At 38.6% G+C, this 21,304-nt stretch overlaps 2 protein-coding genes across 2 annotated transcripts; both read left to right on the top strand.

The window, feature by feature from the left end:
* The first annotated feature begins 1,343 nt into the window (after positions 1 to 1,343).
* scinla (scinderin like a) lies at positions 1,344 to 12,582 on the top strand. The gene is made up of 17 exons (XM_084722488.1): positions 1,344 to 1,503; positions 3,431 to 3,623; positions 3,751 to 3,908; positions 6,050 to 6,211; positions 6,335 to 6,484; positions 6,647 to 6,733; positions 6,838 to 6,970; positions 7,439 to 7,527; positions 7,636 to 7,851; positions 7,932 to 8,065; positions 9,262 to 9,352; positions 10,564 to 10,734; positions 10,846 to 11,020; positions 11,118 to 11,233; positions 11,707 to 11,784; positions 11,890 to 11,950; positions 12,033 to 12,582. The coding sequence occupies exons 2-17, from the start codon at positions 3,443 to 3,445 to the stop codon at positions 12,203 to 12,205; spliced, it is 2,175 nt and encodes a 724-aa protein (XP_084578614.1). The 5' UTR covers positions 1,344 to 1,503; positions 3,431 to 3,442; the 3' UTR covers positions 12,206 to 12,582.
* Positions 12,583 to 12,998: 416 nt separating this feature from the next.
* Positions 12,999 to 20,512, top strand: LOC146323504 (retinol dehydrogenase 8). The gene is made up of 6 exons (XM_084722486.1): positions 12,999 to 13,376; positions 14,523 to 14,684; positions 15,539 to 15,718; positions 15,815 to 15,908; positions 18,119 to 18,302; positions 20,085 to 20,512. Exons 1-6 carry the CDS (start codon positions 13,280 to 13,282, stop codon positions 20,331 to 20,333), a joined length of 966 nt encoding a protein of 321 aa, XP_084578612.1. The 5' UTR covers positions 12,999 to 13,279; the 3' UTR covers positions 20,334 to 20,512.
* The last annotated feature ends 792 nt before the right edge of the window (positions 20,513 to 21,304 follow it).

Genomic DNA, 21,304 nt, shown 5'->3' with positions numbered 1-21,304 from the left:
TTTTTGCACAAGGAAAAGTCGGACGATGAATCCCTCTAAGGTCTGCATGAGGTTGACATTTATTTCATTTAAATAAATATCATAATTTAAAGTTACAGGAACAGTGCACATTCTTTAAATATGCCAGTTTAAAATCTTGGCTAACTAATAAAGGGGCAGTCCCTCGGCAGGTGTGCATTATTTTTTTAATCAGTACAAAGTTGTAGCTTTTGTAGGCGTTATGTGCTGGACTTCAACTAGAACTCATGAGCTTGTGGTTACGTAGTGAGAACATGGGAGGTTGTGCAGAATCACTGCATTTTTGTTGGACCATGACAGCAAGACTTCAGGAAACGTGCACGAACAAGAAATAATCCAGCACATAACCCTTTTAAAAGTGCAAAGTATTGGTTTTACACTGGTTCTCTCGATTGTGGTATGGTTTAAACAAACAAGATATAAGAAAATGTGTTAATTATTGAGCTTTAGTGGTGCTGGTTAGCTGGTTTTGTTTCCTTTGGGCAGACAGGATTCCCCAACTGTTTTCAGTCTTTATGGTAAGCTATGCTAACAGGTTGTAGGCATGTATATATATAGAGAGAATGAAAAGGTGTAGCTTACACTGAGATTTTTAAAATTTCTTTTCCTTTTGCAAATCAGAAATAATAATAATAAAAAAATGTATGCAAAGTGTCAGAACACTGAACATAAAATAAAAAAAATAAGCTATCCTCATTGCTGTGCAAGATCAGTCCAAATACAAGCTAGCTGACCAACAAACCAGTGTAAGCTAATGGTCACTGACATTAAAAGAAAACAGTCCACCCACCTTAAAACTGTGGCCTTAACTGTTACTGTGATTTTAGTCTAACAAGTGAGATTCTCTGATCTATTGTTAGAAGTTGTTTTGCTTTCTATTTTGTAGTGTATCATGGGTAAAATAAGAAAAGAGAATATTAAAGTTGCACTCTATGTTTCTGTGAAAAGCATCTTTTTTAAAGAGACACTAAAAAGTCTAAACTTATTCAGATTTATGCTATGTTGAGCGTTTGTGAATACAGTATCTTGAGCAGAAGGGTGTGGTGCTACAACAATTGGTAGTGAAGGTGCTCACTTATCCGTGTAAATGATGCATAAACCAGTCTGCATTTATAATGGCTGTGTTATTGACAAAGCATAAAGAACTGGTGCAGGTGCCACTTAAAAATGTTTTCTCTGATTTTTAGGTTTTAGACGAAGGAGCGTATGAACTCTGAGATGCTGTCATTGTTACGTGAAGTTACATGTTATTGTGCCTGGATTGGTTGCTGCATGAAGGGGTGTTAGTAATGCAGCAGCAGACTGGGTTGGGTTGGAATGTGGCTGCTGGACACGCCTCTGTCAGAACACGGATGTTCCTCCAGCCTATATAGCAGAGCTGAGAGCAGGCAACCTGGGCGGAAACCTGGAAGAGCAGCATTGCAGCAGCCTCTCCACAGCCAGCCAGTATCTGTCTTCTGTCCTCACCTCACTTCACCTCACCAGGTAATAGAAAACTGCAAATTATCTCAATGCTGCATGTTTCTGCAAAATGCTATAAAATATTACAAAACTTTCTCTGATTGTGCATCAAAAGAAAGAGAAATAGTTTTGACAGTACATATAGTACAATGCATTTTGAATGTACAATATGAGTCAATGTTTAGAACAAAGAAAATATGTGTGAAAACACATGCTAATAGCCAGAAATTTTCTTTGAATAATATATCAATATAACAACAGCCAAGCAATTGTTTTAGATACAGTCTGTGTGTGAAATATAGTAGAGCTGCAAAGATTAGTCGATCAAAAACTGTTTTTTCAAGCAAAAATGTCAAATATTTGAAGGTTCCAGCTTCTTAAATGTCAGTATTGCTGCTTTTCTTTGTTATTTATGGTAGTAAATGAAGACCTAGTTGAAGAAAAGAAACAATTTGAACGCTCAAATCACTTTTTGACATTTTATAGATATACGATTAACATTGAAAGTAATCTGCAGATCGATCAATTGTGAAAATGATCATTAGTCGCAGCCCTAATATATACTCATATTGTCTGTCAGTATCCATTTCATTTTTCCCAGTGGTACATCCAACAACTCGGTGAAAACTTTGCAGAGCGATAATTACATACTGTACAGCAGAAGAATTGTCTTATGCCGTGGGGAGTGGCTATTCCTGCCCCAGAATACACCACCAACACTTTGCATTGCAGTTTTGCAGAAAGTGGAGAGGACACTCCCTGTCCTGGAACATCACTTTATATCAACACACTTCTATTAATCACATGGTACATGTGTGACAGGTTTAGCAACTCATGCTCAAGTGGTGATCAGTGTGGTTATTTTACATTTCAGAATTTTTTGGCTGCTTTTCTTCAGTCTACTAAAAACATGACGAGATCAGGTTGGAAGGGTTACTTAAAAATATATTCTGGTACGGTTATAAATTACCCGTTAAAAAAAATATAGCCAGTAATGTAAGTATCACAGTATTAAAGTGATGTAACTTGATTACTTTCTATTACTTTTGGATTAAATTTATGGTGAAATTGTTAGTCTGTTTTTAGGGCTGCAAGTAATGATTATTTTCATCGTCGATTAATCGGACAATTATTTTCTCAATTAATTGATTGCATGTTCGGCCCATGAAATGTCAGAAAAATGTCCCCAAATGTTTTGTTTTGTCCACAACTCAACTCACAGCTGTCAGAGAGGAGTAAAGAAAAAACAGAAAATATTCACATTCAATTTCGGCTTTTTTTTAAATGAGTCAAAATTATAAATCAATGATGAAATAGATGCATATTAAATTAGTAGTTGATTAATAATAGATTAATCATTGCAGCTCTATGTGTTTTATGTTTGTTGTTAGTGTTTTTTAGTTTGTCCAGCTTTTCTATCCTTTGTTTTGCGCAACTTGCTAATTGAGTTAAAGACAAAAAATAGCAAAATTTCCACCCAGTGAAGCATTTTTTCACTAGAGGCCATGATAATGAATTGGCAGCTGTGTGTGAACTGTGCATGGTAGTATATCATTGTGTATTTTACAGTTTTAATCCAACTAATAATGCTCATTTTTACTTAATGTATCTGCAATCTTATGTGTAACTGTAATTGAATACAGTGACCTTTTTGTATCCAGATTACGTAATCCCGTTTCATGCAATCCTTTACCTGACCGTAGTATAGTCTGTAAAATATCGGAAAATAGTGAAAAATTTCTCCTGCAATTTACTAAAGCTCAAGGTGATGTCATCAAATTGCATAGTTTTTCTCCAACAGGAACCCAAAGATAATTAGCAAATGATCGTTTGAGGATCTGGAACTAAAGAACGTTTGGCACTTATGCTTGACAACTGACATTTGAGGATAGTTATTGCCCTCGCTGTGACGTGATGCGTTTCTTGCTAATTAAGACATGCTTCCTCTCAGACCCTGAGCACTATGCCAACTCACAAAGAATTTGAGACTGCAGGGAAGCAGCCCGGCCTGCAGATATGGCGGCTGGAGAAAATGGATTTGAAACCTGTCCCAGTGAACCTCCACGGATTCTTCTACGATGGAGACACCTATATAGTGCTCTACACCACCTCTGCTCCATCTTACAACATTCACACGTGGTTTGGTATTGGATTTAGATTCTCTGCTGACACCTCAATGCAAACTCTGTCTTATTATAGAATATAATAAGAATCCCCCTCTCTTTTTTTGAACGGTAATTCATTATGTTGTTTCTTACTGCTACACCACAGGCAACGAAGCTTCCCAGGATGAGAAAGGGGCTGCTTCCATCTTTAAGATGCAGTTGGATGACTACCTGGGTGGAAAGCCAGTACAGTTCCAAGAGTATCAAAACGAAGAGTCACAGGACTTTCTGGCCTACTTCAAGCCTTCTGGACTCAGATACATGGTAAAACATGATTTATGCAAGGTTATTTCTTTTATGATAAATCATTTAAAAGACAGAAGTCAGAAAGTTGTGATCTCTGAGTGAAGGAACCAAGAGAGATGAATTTATTTCTTTCTTTTACCAAACAACAAAAGCTTTAAGTATTGCATGTTTACATTGGAGGTAGAACTCATCACTGCGCTCTTCTGGGAACTGTTTGGAATCACCGTCAGTCGCTCCCTCGGGTTTTCCGTTGAAGGTTTCCATGGAGAGTTTGAGCTGGCAAACAAGTCAAGCAGAGACATGCTCTCTGATGCCAAAACATGGGCAGAGCTGCAGATGTCATGAGATGAATTGGAAAACACACAACAGCCAGTGTTGTGTTCTGGTATCACACACAGGCAGATTTGGGGTTAAAGGTGCAATATGTAAAATATGACCAGATTTTTAAATTTCAATCATTTAGAAAATAAAATAAAAATGATTAACTTTGATAAGCTCTCTTAGCTTTTTTAGTCTGATAAACTCACAAAATGTCAACAAAGGAAATATTCTCCCACATATTGTCCATAAAAACCTGTAAACTTTCTGACTTCAAGTTTATCTCTTTTACTTTACTAAAATGAATTTGTTTGTAAAACACACCTTAAATTCGACAGTAACAAAAATATAACTCCTCCAAAACATCATGGTTTGTCTTTGCACCGTTCAACAATCATCAACTCTGGTTTTGTTGAAAATAACCTTTTGAAAATATTCGGCCTCTGATGCCCAGCCTCCGTCTCTGCTGCTGGTCCTGGTCTGTTTCTTTACATTGCTGAGCTGTCGTTATTAGTTTAACTGTGACTGGCACAGCTGTTCCAGAGTGATGAAGCAGTAATGTGCCTCATTGTGTCAGTATTTAATAAGCAGCACACCATTTGATAACTTTACCTGCTCTTTTGTGCTGCTCCACATACCCAAATAGAAGGGATGCATGAAGACACATAATCTTTGCGCCAACCTACCTCCTTGCGCTTGGCATTTCTTATTCAAATTTCAACTGTAGAATATCAAATTGAGGTTGCAATGCATGCTTTGTATGCACCCTTGTAGTCTGTCTAATTGTGGCAAAAACTGAGACAGGTTTGGCTGGGGACACCCAGCTTGAAACTGGAACTGTCTCGGCCAAACTGGGAAGCCTGTTTACCATGCAGTAGGCCGTCTCCAGCCAAAGACACAGAGTACTTACATCAACAAGTCTAGTAGGAATCAATTAGCATATTCTGGTGTTTTGCTCTTTTAAAATACTAATTCTCTCAAATCAGAATCAAAACATCTTTAGGGGAATTTTTGCATTTTGCACTGTAAAAAGAGAATTGTTGGATCAACTTTAAAACATTACCTCAATTGGTAACACACAAGGTTTCTTCAAATCAAGTTAACAAGTTAGATGAATACAATTTTTAAGTCAGATGTATTTAATAATCTGATTGCATTCAAACTTCAAAATTCAACTTAAATTAAATTTAAATTAAGTCAGATTAACTTAAAAGTTTCAATGTTTACAACTCAATCATTTGCTTTACCCAAAAGTAATATAAAAGTAATACTACTGTTCCTTAAAACCTAATAGTATGGTTTCAGGAAAAGTATTGTTATAGAAATCTTGTCTTGTGTTAGACTTAACCTTTTCTCCAAGTCTTTAAGAGACAATGGCAGCTCAAAACGTAGACATCTTGAAGTGAGATGTATGACACTAAGAGAAACCAAACACTACATTACATTACTTCAACTAGAACTGAAATACACTTTTCACAGTGTGGGAATGATGCTTTTCTTTCTTGCCAAGAGTTAGATGAGAAGATTGATTCCCCCTCTCATGTCTGTACACAAAATAAGGTTTATCAGTGAGCTTTAGACATAGGTGGTCCCCAAGCTTACCATCTTGTGGCTGTAGCTTTTTAACTCATGTAAAGACATGAGATTGGTATTAAGCTTCTCATCTATCTCTTGGCAAGAAAACAAGTAAGATTATTTCCCATAATGTCAAACTGTTCCTTTAATATATTATTTTAAATCTATGGTTAACAGGCTGTCCTTTGGGATCAACATACCATGCAGTCATAGTTTCATGTAATTGCTGTAATGCTTTATTCTTCTTGACTTTTCTTCCATTAAAGAAAGGTGGAGTAGCCTCAGGCTTCAAGCACGTGGTCACCAACGAGGTGAATATGCAACGCGTATTGCAGGTTAAAGGTCGCCGCTTTATCAGAGCCACCGAGGTGGGAGTCTCGTGGAACAGCTTCAACAAAGGAGACTGCTTCATCATTGACTTGGGAAAGGTGACCTAGAAGAGATACACAGAATATGTTAGAATGAAATAATACAGTCTTTGGATGTTCCAGTGTTTCACCATAACTTTATTTTCTTCTCCTTTTCCTCTGCTCTTCTCTGTGAAATGCTAGATCATCTACCACTGGTCTGGCAGTGAAAGCAATTTGTTTGAACGCCTGAAAGCCACTGAGGTGGCAATATGTATTCGGGACAATGAACGTGGAGGCCGCTCTACTGTAGAACTGATTGATGAAGGCTCTGAGCCAGAAGAAGTCATCAAAGTGAGCTTTTTTGATCTTTTAAATTTGAACAGCTTTATTCAGTAACCAGTCTAGAAGTTCTTGTGACTATGTCTGTGATAAACAATTTATCTGGCTCATCTGGCTGCCAGAAAGGATGCAAGTGCAATGTAGCAATGTGTGTGTGTGTGTGTTTATCTAAAGTTGCTTGGACCCAAGCCCGATCTCCCATCATCAAGCAATGATGATGAATCCGCTGATAGGAAGAGCAATGCAGCCACTCTCTATTTGGTAAATACGAACAATTCTTCGGCTTTTAAAAAAATTCCTGTGAATAAACATTAGACTGTCTAAAAGATTCAGATGGTTAATGGAGATGTCTCTCCACTTCCTAGGTTTCTGATGCTGCTGGCTCCATGAAAACATCTGTGGTGGCTGAGAAAAACCCATTCAAGCAAGACATGCTCAGCCAGAATGAATGCTACATCTTGGACAATGGTGTAAACAATAAAATATTTATCTGGAAAGGTATTAGACTGTCACTTCTATCCATTTGTTCTTTGTACATACTGTTTTGTGTATTTGACAATGTTCCAAGTGCACTGTGAAAACCAAATAAGTCAGCAATACTCAAAAAAAGTTGAAGCAATTTCTTGAGTTCATAAAGTCAACAGTCTGAGTTATCCAAGTTTAAATATTTGTCAGTGTTACATACTCTTTGATTACATTTAAATTAAATTTATTGAGTCAACTTGAATATTTTCAGTAACTGCAACTCAGAATTTTCATTCTCAGCTCTCATTGTATATAGAACTGCATAAATAAGTATAAGAACCAATATTATATAAAGTATTTGTGTTTTAGGGACCCTTACACTCATTAATTGAAAATTATGAGTTTAATAAACACAATGGAAAGAACATTCTACCAGCACTCACTATTCACTCCTTATTACAAATAATTAATTTGAGCATTTGGTTTTGTCCAAACCTGTAGGGAAAAATGCAAACCCAGAAGAGCGCAAGGCAGCAGCCACTGCTGCAGAAAAGTTCCGCGACGAAAAGAATTACTCCAAAAGATGTCAGGTAATGTGCCCATGCGAGGAAAGTCTGCTACCAGAACTTCAACCTTCCCTGTTTCAGCTTCGTATTTATGCATATGCCTGCTCCTGTGTCTGTTTCTGACATGAGCAGATCCAGGTAATGCCGGCAGGGGCTGAGACCAGCCTGTTTAAATGTTTCTTCTTCAACTGGCTGGACAAGGATGAGACCACAGGCCCAAGTCAGGCCTACACCATCGGCAAGATCGCCAAGGTGGAGCAGATTCCCTTCGACGCCTCCACACTCCACGACAACAAAGTCATGGCTGCCCAGCATGGCATGGTGGATGATGGCTCTGGGAAAGTCCAGGTATGCCTAACCACACTCATGCTGTATAATCTTGTCTTCAAATCTCAGCATGTAGATGTGACAGTGGTGATTGTCTGTAGATTTGGCGCGTGGAAGGTGGTGACAAAGTTCTTGTGGACCCATCTGACTATGGACAATTCTTTGGAGGTGACTGTTACCTGGTGCTGTACTCCTACAACGCAGAAGGCAGAGAAAAGCATATCATCTACACCTGGTGAGTGCAGCCTTATTAGCATGGCCGTATTTACCTGTTAGGAGGGGATAGGGCAAAATGTTGTAGTTGGCCCTCAACTAACACCCCTTTATTTAAGAATATGCGCCATGTATGAATATAAACAATAAATTGAATGAAATAACAGCAGCATGAAACAAAGCACCCTTACTTATTACAATTAGCAGTGTTTTCAACTTATTTTGGTTTTATTTTTGAACTCGTTTGCAGCCTTTTCCCGTAGGCTTTGATTATTTTTGTGATGGTTCTAGGTGAAAATTTGTTATTATAAATGATAAATAACATGTTTATAATCTTATGAAATAAATTAAAATGTTTCCCGCTCTGAATAATTCTAGATTAATCTAAAATTTGATGGGGATCACTGATGGTTATTATCCTACAGAAAAAATACTGCAGTGCATGTATGCAATCATTATGGTTTACTACACGCAATGGCATGCATATTGATAAATATATGAATAAATTTGACAAAATTTACATTTCATATACATAACAAAAAAGCATTATTACAGTAAGAGTTGTGAGATGTATGTTAAAAGATAAATTAACAGAATAAATGCATTAATCTCTTAGTCTGTTATTTATCATGAGAGATAATAAAGTTTGGAAGTTAAAGATCAAAATGACGATTATGACCATTCTAGTAGTTTCTTCTAGGATTTCTGGCACTTGTTGTGTTAAAACTACAAAGCAGCGCAAACATTTCAAATTACAATCATAAACTGCCATGCTCTGAACAGACACAATCGCTAACAAAAACTAACATTTGCATTTTGTAACAAAAAATATAAACGTTCGGTGGTCTGGTAGCTCAGTTGGTAGAGCGTTCGCCGCCATGTACTGAGGCTTTGAGTACTCTGAACGTGGAGCGACGTGGTGCACCAACAGACCAACAGACTGACTGACACTGCCATCTGTAAGGCCGTGCAAAAATGACATCTGGGCAACATCTGGACAGTCAAAAAACATGTATTGTATGTGCAGTGGATTTTTAATTAAAAAGTTCAAATTCCAAAACAAAGTTGCAGTTAATCAAACTATGGACAATCAGTTGCCATGCAATGAACCTGGGGCTTTGTAGTCCCCTGAGGGTCTGGGGCTCTGTGGCGGTTGACCATTGATTTTGCTTGAAGCTCGAATGATTTATATATACATTACGGCTTTGCTGTCTTCAGGCAAGGGCAGAAGTGCAGTAAGGATGAACTGGGTGCCTCAGCCTTTCTCACCGTCAACATGGACACTTCCATGGGTGGAGCAGCTACCCAGGTAAGATACATACTGTAAAAACAATCTATAGTACTGCTCAGGTCTTTCTTTTTTTAAGGAATAGTTTGGCATTCTGGAAAAGAGCTGTTGAGAAGATCGGTACCACTCTTATATTTGAGCATTAAAGTTCCCATGTGCGCAAATTCAATGTTTACGTGTTTTTATCGCATATATTTTATGTCACTTATATGTGAGTATCTGCCACAGCAATGACAAAAAATATTTTGTTGATATTCTCTAAGTAATTTCAGAGAGTTTTTCTTTACCTGGGTAATGATTAAAAACTGCTGATGACTCGTCCTGCACTCAGGGACGTACGCTGAAAATGCATCAAATAAAACGCTTTTTGTTTGTGATGCAGCAGAACATGGAAGGAGAATGCATCCGCTCACTAAATGGACTGGAGTGTTTCTGGGGGCCTCGCTATGCAAAAGCACAACTATATAATTTGATTCACTGATTTGACTATATTTTCTATAATTTCTTGTTTTCACTCTGATGTCCTCCGTTATTAAATTACAGAACACTAGCGTATTTATTACTAAAGTAGCTAACCATAACTGTTAGTTGTTTGCTGCTGCAGGCGACAGAAGCGGGCTCAGCAGCCTCTCAGTGAACATGGCCAGTAGCTAACTGCCATTAACTGCTGTTAGCTTGGTTAGCTTTGACTCAGACCTGGGGTACTGAGAGCCAAACATGGGAAGAACCACATCTCAGTACTGTAGCTGCTCTGGCTGTGTTCACTGGGAAGAGTCAGCTAAATGGATTGCTGTCCCTCCCAGTATTACATCCATCAACCGCTTCAGGTGCATTTAAATTATATAACATTGCCCACATGCTTCCATGTGTCCCTTCATTTGGATGTTAAGCAATACATCCATTAGACAGCGCTACTCAGAGTCAACATCTTTGTGTATCTAACGTAGAGCATGAATGAGCCTTAACGCACAGCGCTATTGGCCTCTGTAAACACCAATCTATGTCTGCAGGAGAGACATAACAAATAAGCACTCTGCTAGCCGTGTCATGGGAACTTAAAATATGAAATTAGAGCCAGCAGCCAGTTAGCTTAGCATAAAGACAGGAAATGTGGGGTGGCAGCTAACTCCCTACAAGACAGCAAATAAAGGTGTTTCCCAAAATGTTGCATTATTCTTGGGTGAACAACTCCTATCTTCACAATACTCATAGCTACCAATGTGTCTCTGCAGGTTCGTGTCACTCAGGGCCAAGAACCTCCTCATCTTGTGAGCATCTTTAAGGACAAGCCCTTGGTCGTCCACATGGGTGGGACGTGCCGCGAGCATGGCGAGAGCAAGCCTGGCAGCAAACGACTCTTCCACATCCGCCGGAGCTCCACCAATGCCACACGCGCTGTTGAGGTCAGCCTTTTTTTTTTTTTTTTTTTAATCACACTGAATGTGCATAAACTGATGCTTTCTAGTCAGTCATTCACACCAGCCTCTCTCTCTTTGTGCCTCACCGACCTGTAGGTGGAGCCCACCGCCTCCTCCCTGAACACGAATGATGTGTTTGTGGTGAAAACACCTGGGTCCGTGTTCATATGGAAGGGAAAAGGAGCAACTGCAGAGGAGATGACTGCAGCAAAATATGTTGCCGGCCTGCTCGGAGGAGCTGTCACTGAGGTGGAGGAGACCGAGGAGCCAGGTGGGTACTGAAAAAAAAACAAAATAACTTTGATCTCTGCAGGGTAACAGTGTAAAATATTTACTGTGGAAAACTTTGGTTTTCTCCTTGTTGTCAGCTGAATTTTGGGAAGCACTCGGTGGGAAAGGGGCATACCAGACCTCCAGGACCCTGCAGAACACAATCAGGCCCCCAAGACTGTTTGGCTGTTCAAACAAGACTGGCAGGCTGATCGTAAGTGTTTAAGTTTTAATATCTTTTAATGCATTAACACTGGAACAACATGTGCAATAACTTTGTTGAATTAAAAAAAAATCAATGCTGCTGGTACCTGACTCTCCTAAAAAGTGTCAGCATTGTCATTTAAAATGTTTTTTATATAATTTACACAAAAGGCAAAGAAAATGTGATAATTTTTACCTATTTCATCCATATGCGGTCATATTGACCACACAGAAATTGCCACTGTTATATTGTTACTTTTTGCACAGTTGGAGATGCATGGTCCTGATTTCCGAATTTCCAGATAACTTAATTGCAAATATCTAATTAATTAGACTAACTTAAAAATAAAGTAGGGGAGACCAGGGACGGTTGCAACACTTGTAATGCTGAATTTTTTGGTTTAAGATCTCGTATTTTGAAACAAAGTGGTTTTTTGCATATATATGTTGCCACTTGCTAAGTGTGTTCTGCTCAACACATAGGCAGAAGAGGTGCCCGGTGAGATCACACAGTTGGATCTGGCAACTGATGATGTCATGATCTTGGACACGTGGGATCAGGTATGACGCCCTCACTTTCAATGAAATTATTCAGTGTCAGTTTTTGCAGATCTCATTTTTATTGTTGCCTCATCCTTAAATTCTTGTGGTGATTTCTCCCGCCAGATCTTTGTTTGGGTCGGAAAGGATGCTAATGAGACAGAGAAAACTGGATCAACCAAGATTGGTAAGACAAACAGAGCGATTAGAGATGAGGAGAAATTACAATAGAGACTTTGTTCACAAACGTATCCTTGTTTTCCTCCCAGCGGACGAGTATCTGAATTCGGACCCCTCTGGCCGCCACGGTACCCCCATGAGCATCATCAAGCAGGGGGAGGAGCCATTCACCTTCACTGGCTGGTTCCATGCCTGGGACCCCGAGATGTGGAGCAAAGATCCTCTGGAGTGCATGCACCAACACGTGCAAAAGCATCTGTAGAAAAACACAAAGCAGTAGCATCTGCAAGACACCTGCAACGATCCATTACATAGCATTGTTGGGCTTCAAAAAATAATCACCCTATGATACTGTGAGCTTGGAATTTCAAAGTTCAAAGAGATACATCAAGCATTTACGTTTTGACTTCCCATGTTGCAACTCTGATGGGAGTTAATATCGCACAAGGGTATTTTTTAAATACCACAGAAAAGTAAGATTCAATTTGTGACATAAAAAAGAAGACAGAATTTTATAATTCCACACTCACAGTACCTCACATATACAGAATCAGACTTGTGCTGGGAGAGTTTATGCAATTTTCTTTGCAACTTGTTTCGTCCTTGCTTTAAAACAATAAACTGACCTGTTGAAAATCATGTTGCGTTATTTCTTCCAAGTTCAGTGTGGCCTTAAAGGAAGATTGTTAAATTTACATAGAGTCTTGGATGTATGGAAGCCCATTTCCACCTACATGATGAAAAAAAAAACTTTGTGAACATTTCTGATTATAATGACTTCCAGAATCTTTTTTTTTTTTTTTTAATCACATTGGCAGAAATGGGTTTCCATATGGATGAGACACTGGTATTTTAAGCATCACAAGTTTATTTCTGTCATTTGTGACAAATAGAATGTATATTTCTACACATAATATACCTTTTTATAACTTGCTTTGCCAAGACAAATTTAGATAGTGAAATTCAAAAATTTAAAAAAGGTATGAACTATTTTGAAGATCATCTTGTCCAACTGCATTTCTTTATTCAAACATGAAAATGTGCTTTTTCTTTCAAGTCTTTCACCATATTTTTCACATCTTAATGTGACAATAAACTTGACAACATGAGTCTAAATCCTCACTAGGCATCTGCACCATGTGTGGGCCATGCTTGATAGTAATCTCCAGCCCATGTGCATAAGGTTTCTGCTGAGTTGCAGACCTGCGGATTAAGGAGCAGGCTTTATATGTCCCTCCACGCAGCCTGTCAACCTCCACCACTGTACGACTACACCTCTTTGGTTCTCGTTCATTCTCTGCTGCTGGAGCTGCGAGACAAACGCTGAGCAGGCACAATGACCCAGAAGGTGGTACTCATCACGGGCTGCTCCTCTGGGATCGGCCTCGCCTTGGCTGCCCGCATCGCTAAAGATGAGAAGAAAAGGTTTATGGGTAAATTTGCTACATTTTAAAAGGCTTTGTCTACATTTGCCATTACTGATCGACTGCCTCTGAAAGTGTGTGCAAGTAGACCGTGGTGTGAATTAATCAAATCTTTTCTCATCTCAGATTTATATTCTATTTCAGCTTTCCAAGAGATCATTACTAATGTGAAATGTAGTAATTGTTAAAATGACTGTCCTGTTTACATATTAAAGGGATAGTTCTGATCTTTTTGAAGTAGGGTTGTATGAGGTAGTCCTTGTTTGGAGAAGGTAAGCTAGGAAGCTAAGCAAAACATATTTTAGACAACTTAGAAAAATCAATATCAGTGTATGCTATATTTAGAATGTTTTCACAGCATTTTCCCACAGGAAAGCCAAACATTACTCTCTCCAATGTCACCAGACTCCTTTGGCAAAAACAGTTATTTTATCTTGCAGAACACCAGGGTAAAAATGTAAAAATGCAGTTTTTGCCAAAGGAGTCTGGTTGCTTTTGAGAGAGTGATATTGGGCTTACCCTCAAAGAAGGCTGTCTGATGGCAAGGTAAAGTGGCGAAAATATGAATGTGAAAATGCATTTTTACTGCTCACCCAGTCCACAGCAGTACATTGCTTAGCTTAGCATCCATCTACTGTAGCTAATACACAGACTATAGATATGTACCTCATACAAACCCACTTCAAAAAATATGAACTATCCCTTTAAGTTTGAAATAGTACACAATTTAAATACTTTATGAATCTTAAGGTTTTTATTATTAGCTGTACCATTTTAACAGTGATATATTATGTTGAGATGTTACTGGGGAGGATGTTGCAGTGTTTTTCTAAGTCATGCATGGGTTCAATGACTATTTTAGGAAAGTTAGAGGGGACTTTGATTTTTAAAAAGTCCCTTATTTAAACTAAACTTAGGGAATGATGAATAATTTTTGTGAATATTCAAGACTGTGGCAATAGAAGTGACTTATAATAATACTACAGCTGCAAAAAAGTGTTAGAGATACTTAAGTGCAAGTACTAGAGTGCTACAGTGAATGTCATGCTTTTGAAAATTAATCATTCAAAGTTGGTGGACATTAATTTCACCAGCATTTCTGCATTCAAATAGTAAACAAAAACAAATGAATGAGATGCATTTTGTTTGTTGTAGTGTATGCCACCATGAGGAACCTCAGTAAAGGTGAGGCGCTGGTGGAGGCAGCGGGTCGGACTCTGGGCAGGACTTTGGAGATCAAACAGCTGGACGTGTGTGACGAGAACTCCATCAAGACCTGTGTGGACAGCCTCCCTGAGCGCAGGGTTGACATTCTTAGTAAGTCCAGACAATCTGATTCAATACATTCAGAAATTCTTCTGCAACTATGTGTATTTTTACTATATATAACACATGACCCTTCCTAAGTTCCACCCCTTTTTGATCTGTGCTCCAATAACAGTTGAGCAAACTTGGTACCTTGGGTAACTTTCTCCTATTCCTGTAAAAATAGTATAGGGTCACATGTTAAGTTAGCTATTGTTAGAAAAATGATAGCTACAGTAGCTAACTAGATGGCTAATGGCTGATGTTAGCTAACTTAAAAAGTGAATATATGTAGCTTTTACAGCTCCCCCAACAATATATTTAACCTGACACGGCAGATGGTTTGTTCCACAGAAACATTTAGTATGTTGTCCTTAGAAACTGTTTGGAAAAGGGCAGGCACTTAAAAAAAAACACTTGGCAGGTGATTGGATGAACCATCTGTCCATCACATCTAACACAGGCTAACTTCAACCAATCAGACCAATGCTTCCATGGATGTTTCTTGCTGTTAACACACCTAAAACCACGCCCATAACTGTCAGTAGCTGCCAGTACTCCCTCCTAGGACGTTAATTGGCTGCACCACTTTTAGTGCGTACATAAATGGATAACTTGAGGCCTGGCAAGATGGATTGTCCTGTGATCTCGTGAATCCAGCTGCCTCGAAAGGTAACAACGTCTTACAAGCATCTTCAAAATTTGTTTTTCTTTTCAACATAGATGAATCTAGCACATAGCATATCCAAATACGTGAAACAGGAAAGGAAAAAGTTAGCCAAGGCACAGAGCGAAAATGAGTGGGACTCAGGAAGGGTCAATCATACTGCACGTCTTCATGACATTTCTTTGACTTCCTCTCACAGTAAGTAATGCTGGGATGGGTCTGATTGGCCCCATCGAGTGTCAGTCTATTGATGAGATGAAGACTGTGATGGACACCAACTTCTTTGGGCTCGTGCGGTTGCTGAAGGAAATCTTACCTGACATGAAGAGGAGGAAAAAGGGCCATATTGTGGTTATTAGCAGCGTGATGGGCATCCAGGGTGAGAGCACTTACATCTGTTCATCATGAGAACATTTGCTTATAGTGACAAAATATTCTCTTGACAGTGTTTCACTCTCTTCTACTGTTTTTTTAGGAATTTTATTCAATGACATCTACGCAGCATCCAAATTTGCAGTGGAAGGCTTTTGTGAAAGCTTGGCCGTACAAGCCCTGAGGTTTAATCTCAAGTAAGATACTGATTCTTGTATGCTCCTTCTGCACAACACACAGACTCCTGTTCAGTTTGGTCATTTTTTCAGTATGTACTCATTTCTCAGGAAGATTCAAATTGTGCTCACAAAACTCAGTAAGAAAAGCTCCCCCTCAGACTGGGGGCATACTTGCTATTTTACTGGGTTTTTCATTGCCTTCTCCTGGTTTCCTCCTGAGTTGACAACTCTCCTGATTTAGCACAAATTTTCACACCTTTATTTACTCATGACTCTAAACTTAGACAATAATGTAACTACACTATGTCCTTTAGTGATATGGAAGAGAAATGTTATTTTTGGTCATCAGATTTGAAATTGGTAAAGTCTAAATGCTGTGATCCCGTTGAATTTTCCAGCTAATAACTGTAACTTTTAGGTCACCTGCAGGTATCTGTTTGCCAAAAAATGTGTACTTTTACTTTGTTTGTTTGTTTGCATTCTTTAAAAGTCACCATGAAATGTAAATGTAAAGGTTTTTCGAAATCCTCCCTATTTTTGAGGTCTCAAGATTGGCAAGCAACATTAAGCAACAGTCCCATAAAATGCCTCATAAACTTATAGTTAAGAAAGGTTTTTTTGCTAACCAACTATTTCTTTCTAAAAATCCATATGCTAAAATGGCGCCAGAATATGGCTGCAACAATTAGTTGACATAGTAAACAAAAATCAATGGTAGAATCAGCTGCCAACAAATGTAATTGTTATCAGTTCATTGGTTACATCATTATGCATGTTTTTAACGCTGTGGAACTGAACTGAACGTTTTTCTGGAGCTGATGAACGTAGCGAGTGGGCCATCTTCCCATTTCTTCTTAATATCTGCAGAGAGATACACATGCGCAAGTAAAATAGCTAAATTCTGGGGACTTTTCACTCTCAATGTTACAAATTAAAAAAATGATTAACTGCAAGATTTGTAAGATGGAGCTTGCTTGTCATGAGAGCACATTGGTAATGCACAAACATTTGAAGCAAAGGCACGTTGGACGTGTGGACAATGTGGGCTTGGACTCGCCTCAGTAAGATAGCTTGTTAGCTAGCTTGCAGGACAACTCTGTCTACACCTGTGTGCAGGATCCCAGAATCAAGCACAAAAAAGTGTTTCCCATACATTCATTTATGTGTGGTGACCTGACACAATTAAAACATGGGCCGCCACAGACTGATTTTCTATTTTTAAAGCCGTGTTCCTCTCTCTTGGTCATGTCTAGAAGAGAACCTTTGATTTGCAAAATTTGTGCGAGAGTTGTACTGATCACTCATGTGATCTTTTATGGGTCTGGTGTTCCCATCTAGACACAGTCCTTTGTGTCTCTGTCTCTCACAAACTCAAGTGAAAAAAGTAGTAGTAGTACTAGTTGATCAATCGTTTCAATAGTCCATGACTGACGATCAGAATGCTTTCTTCCGGGGACGTCTCAGAGTGTCCTTACTGACTTGGCCTGTTCCATGATCTTCTCACTGCATGTCTGCAGAGATGATTCAAGAAGACAGTAGCCAACTTGTGTAAACTAAAGGCTCGGTGTGGTGTACAAACTGTTCAAAAATGAAGTGGGCGGAAAAAAAAAAGGATGAGGGCGGATAGTGAAAGACAAGACATACCACAGAGGCAAGCTGTTCACCCTGCTGCCGTCTGGAAAGAGATACAGAGGTATCCATTACAATTCCAAAAGACTTCAGAACAGATTCTTTCCTCAGGCTGTGAGACTCCTCAATTCATTCTCTGCACTCCCCCGTGAATAAGAGTTTACTTTTATGACTTATTGCTTTTTCAAGGATTGAAAAAAAGAGTATATAGAGGGCCCTACCCTCGTGTTTGCCTTGTGTCCCTAAATGACTTTTTCCACCCCTGGTCTGAGAGCTGGCATGCAAATCAGCACTTGTCTGACACATCTATGCGCTCATATTACATAACCAGACCCACCATTGTCTTACCATGGAGAGGAAAGTATGTCACCACATAAACAACCACAGCACACCCTGGTCTGGGGCAAGTCTGAACAGCATCAGGGAGGTTTCATATGGGAGTGAAGGAACAGGAGCATTACCTGAATACAAAATGTCCTGTTACACTAGATTGAAAGTAAGTAGGTTTGTAGCATTCAGTTACCTTTTAAATGAGCACAATGCTCTTCAGGAGGGTTCTGATTAAGTTTTTTTGTACTGCTCTTCTTGTCTTTCCTCAGTATCAGCCTGATAGAGCCTGGCCCAGTGATTACAGAGTTTGAGCGTAAAGTGTATGATGAGGGTATGAAGACTGATCTCAGCAAAGCTGACAAAGTGACTGCTGACATGTTCACCAACATCTACTTGAAGAACTACAACCAAATCTTTGAAACCCTCGGGCAGACTGCTGAGGATGTAGCAGAGGTACACAAACATTCCTCACTTCATCATAGATTATTCTGACAACTGAGATTAATTAAAGGGCATTTCCACATTATCTGAAATGGGATTGTATGAGGTACTTATGGATAGCCAGTATATTACCCACAGTGGCTGATGGTCGGCATGCCCCCACTTTGAAGAAGCAAAGAGATGTACTTGCATAGAGGTTAAGCAATGTTCTGCTCTGGACAGGGTCAGTAGCAAAGGGTATTTTAGCCACATAAAACAAAATCAATATCAGTTTAATTGAACGTTATATTTACAGTATTTTCACATTATCTTTTGCATTACCTTGTGGAAATCACTGTACCACACAGAATAGAATTGCTGCTGTACTACCGCTGCCTCTGTCAGTCAGTTCGTTTATATTATTGTGTGACTTCTAGCTTTATGCATCAAGAACTGATTACAAATAAGAATTCATTCCAAATTTACAGTTCTAGAAAATCATTTAAGTCCTCCTCCAGTCATGTTTTAAGCAAGATAAAGTGTTCTGCGAGAAGTAATAAATTGTGTCTGATATGTTATATATGCTTCTTAAAATGGCTAACATATAGCTCTACACCTTGCCTTCATTTATTATTCGAGAATGAATGAATATGCAAATACTCCCCGCCCTCTCCATATATCCCATCCACCACCCCTACCCCTAAATAGTGGCACCTGGCTTCTCTATTTTGCTAGCTAGTCATGGTAACTAGCTAAATCTAGCTTCTCCTGTGAGTTGGACATCACTGCTAATGTTCTGTATAGCACCACCCTGTAGATTAACAGGATTGGTTCCTTTGGGCGGAGATATATTTGCTTTTAACTGCGTGTTCATGTACGCATAGTGTTTGCCTCGCATATCCATTTGGAGCATCAGTTGTGCACGTCCTCAGATATTAACGCTATACGTCCACAAGATGCATTACACACATGACCAATAGGGGCAGTGTAGGGGCAGAATGCAGTGAGCAGGGTCAGGGGTCAGGAAATTAATCACCAGCAACAACAATGTGGGGAAAGTTTTAAAAGTTTCTTTAAGAAGTTTTTATTTTGATTCTGCTTATCAATTCCTACACAAATTTCATTCTCACTAGTTTCCAATTTAAATGTGTACAACAAACAACTACTGTACATCCACCTGGCTATCTGCATGTGCACAGACATGCGAGTTTAATGTAAACGTCTTCCTGTCTCCTAATGCATTTGTCTTATTAACCCATGAGTCTTGCATTATTCTCAGTTACTCAACTGTTACTAAACTCTTGACTCGCAGGTGAAGAGCACAAACTATCTGAGTCTTGGATCATCTCAGTTTAGCATACGCTATGCTCCAAAATACTTTACAAGGATGGGATACTCTATCATTACAGTAAAGTAGCCCAAGAAAACTCAAAAATATCATCAGAAATTAACAGAGGAAAGACCACTGTCACTACGGTTAGCCAGCTAATGTTAGCTTAGCACAGTGTTTCTGCAAGTAACATTTATCTGTGGTAATTATAAGCAGCAATTATGAGATAAGGATAATCATAATAGTTCAAATGAAAATCTTCCAAATATAGCGTACCCATTTTTTAAAGTAGATTTTGCTGCTGACCCTGTTCACTACAGTTCATCACTTAGCTTCCATGCTGGTACTCATCTCTGTTCTACAAGGTGAAGGTGATCTCCATCTGTCCAAGTACCTCATACAGCTCCACTTCAAATAGTCTGAACTATCCCTTTAATATGCTCATAGTCTGCATGGTTCATGTTTGATCTGTCTTTTCCTCCTAGCACACTTTCAAGATCATCACCATGGACAATCCCCCTTTCCGTCATCAGACAAACACGCTTTACACCCCCATGACCACACTCAAATATGCTGACCCCAACGGCGACCTGCCGATTGACACATTTTACAAAATGGTCTTTGAACACGACAAGGTCTTCAACGCCAGTCTGAACTTCATCAAACTTCTGCGCTGGAGAAGTCGAAAGAGCTTCACGCTGGACAAGGACAAGGAAAAGGAAAAGAGCAACTAATGGCATCCATGTCTCATCCTAGCTATTGTTTGGCCTGATACATTCATACATGCATAGTTTTTCCTGTAATATTCCTTTATGTTATTTTTAGATGTAGGACTTCTTTGTGGTGAAATGCTGAAACAGTGATTATTATGAAGAAATAAAACTATGACAGCCATAAATAATCCTCACAATGCGCTTTCTCTTACATGTCTATGCGCTTCTGCTGCAGGTTTTAAACCTGCCTCTGACACAATCAGCAGACTCCCATAACTCTCTTAACTGGTTAAGCCTCCAAGCCCTTTATTACACAATATTTAAGTAGGCCGACTGTAGTAAGCAAAACTATGAAGGGCGGCAACAAAGCAAATGCCTCAGATGAACCACTCAGATGGTCCAGATATACTGCCTTATTGAGGCATTGTGTTTATAAAAATAATAATGCTAATAATAACAAGAAGAGGAAGAACTTTATTTATGTAGGACATTTAAAAACAGCCAACAAAATGCTTTGACAGACAAAGCAAAAGAGCAGGATACCCAGGAGAATTGAGGTAAAACTCAGACACAAGAAAGACACTAAAATAAAGTAAAAATAAGACAAAATAGTAAAAAACAAACAACAAAAAAACAAAAAACAAAACAAGAAGTCTAGTCAGTATAAATAAATAAAAGGAATGAAATGGATAAAAAGATGACATCACGTAATTCAGTTTAATATAATTATATATTAGTAATATAACATTTAGAAGTAATTTTTAAAGATATGTATTAGTTTGTGTTTATGACAGAATAAACGTGGCTGTAGAACAGATTCCAAACTTGACCACTATTATGTCAATATTGTAACACCTACTTTTATAACATCCCATTTGAATTAATTCAGTAATGTTTCATATATATGATATATCCACAATAAAATTTGCATATGTAAATATATTGTATGTTGTGATCAATATATGTTAAATTCATATATGGCAATATATTAT

Source organism: Lutjanus erythropterus, chromosome 7 (genome assembly GCF_056507025.1).
Source record: "Lutjanus erythropterus isolate fLutEry1 chromosome 7, fLutEry1.hap2, whole genome shotgun sequence".
In the NCBI taxonomy this organism is placed as follows: Eukaryota; Metazoa; Chordata; class Actinopteri; order Lutjaniformes; family Lutjanidae; genus Lutjanus; species Lutjanus erythropterus.
This window is presented reverse-complemented; position numbering and strand designations above follow the sequence as displayed.

Bases quoted from the DNA above. Each gene is read 5' to 3' on its own strand.
- LOC146323504 (XM_084722486.1), top strand. From the start codon at position 13,280: ATGACCCAGAAGGTGGTACTCATCACGGGCTGCTCCTCTGGGATCGGC. The intron at 15,719-15,814 runs GTGAGAGCACTT...CTGTTTTTTTAG, and splicing joins CAGCGTGATGGGCATCCAGG to GAATTTTATTCAATGACATC. The intron at 15,909-18,118 runs GTAAGATACTGA...GTCTTTCCTCAG, and splicing joins GCCCTGAGGTTTAATCTCAA to TATCAGCCTGATAGAGCCTG.
- scinla (XM_084722488.1), top strand. From the start codon at position 3,443: ATGCCAACTCACAAAGAATTTGAGACTGCAGGGAAGCAGCCCGGCCTG. The intron at 8,066-9,261 runs GTGAGTGCAGCC...TGCTGTCTTCAG, and splicing joins AAGCATATCATCTACACCTG to GCAAGGGCAGAAGTGCAGTA. The intron at 11,951-12,032 runs GTAAGACAAACA...TTTTCCTCCCAG, and splicing joins AACTGGATCAACCAAGATTG to CGGACGAGTATCTGAATTCG.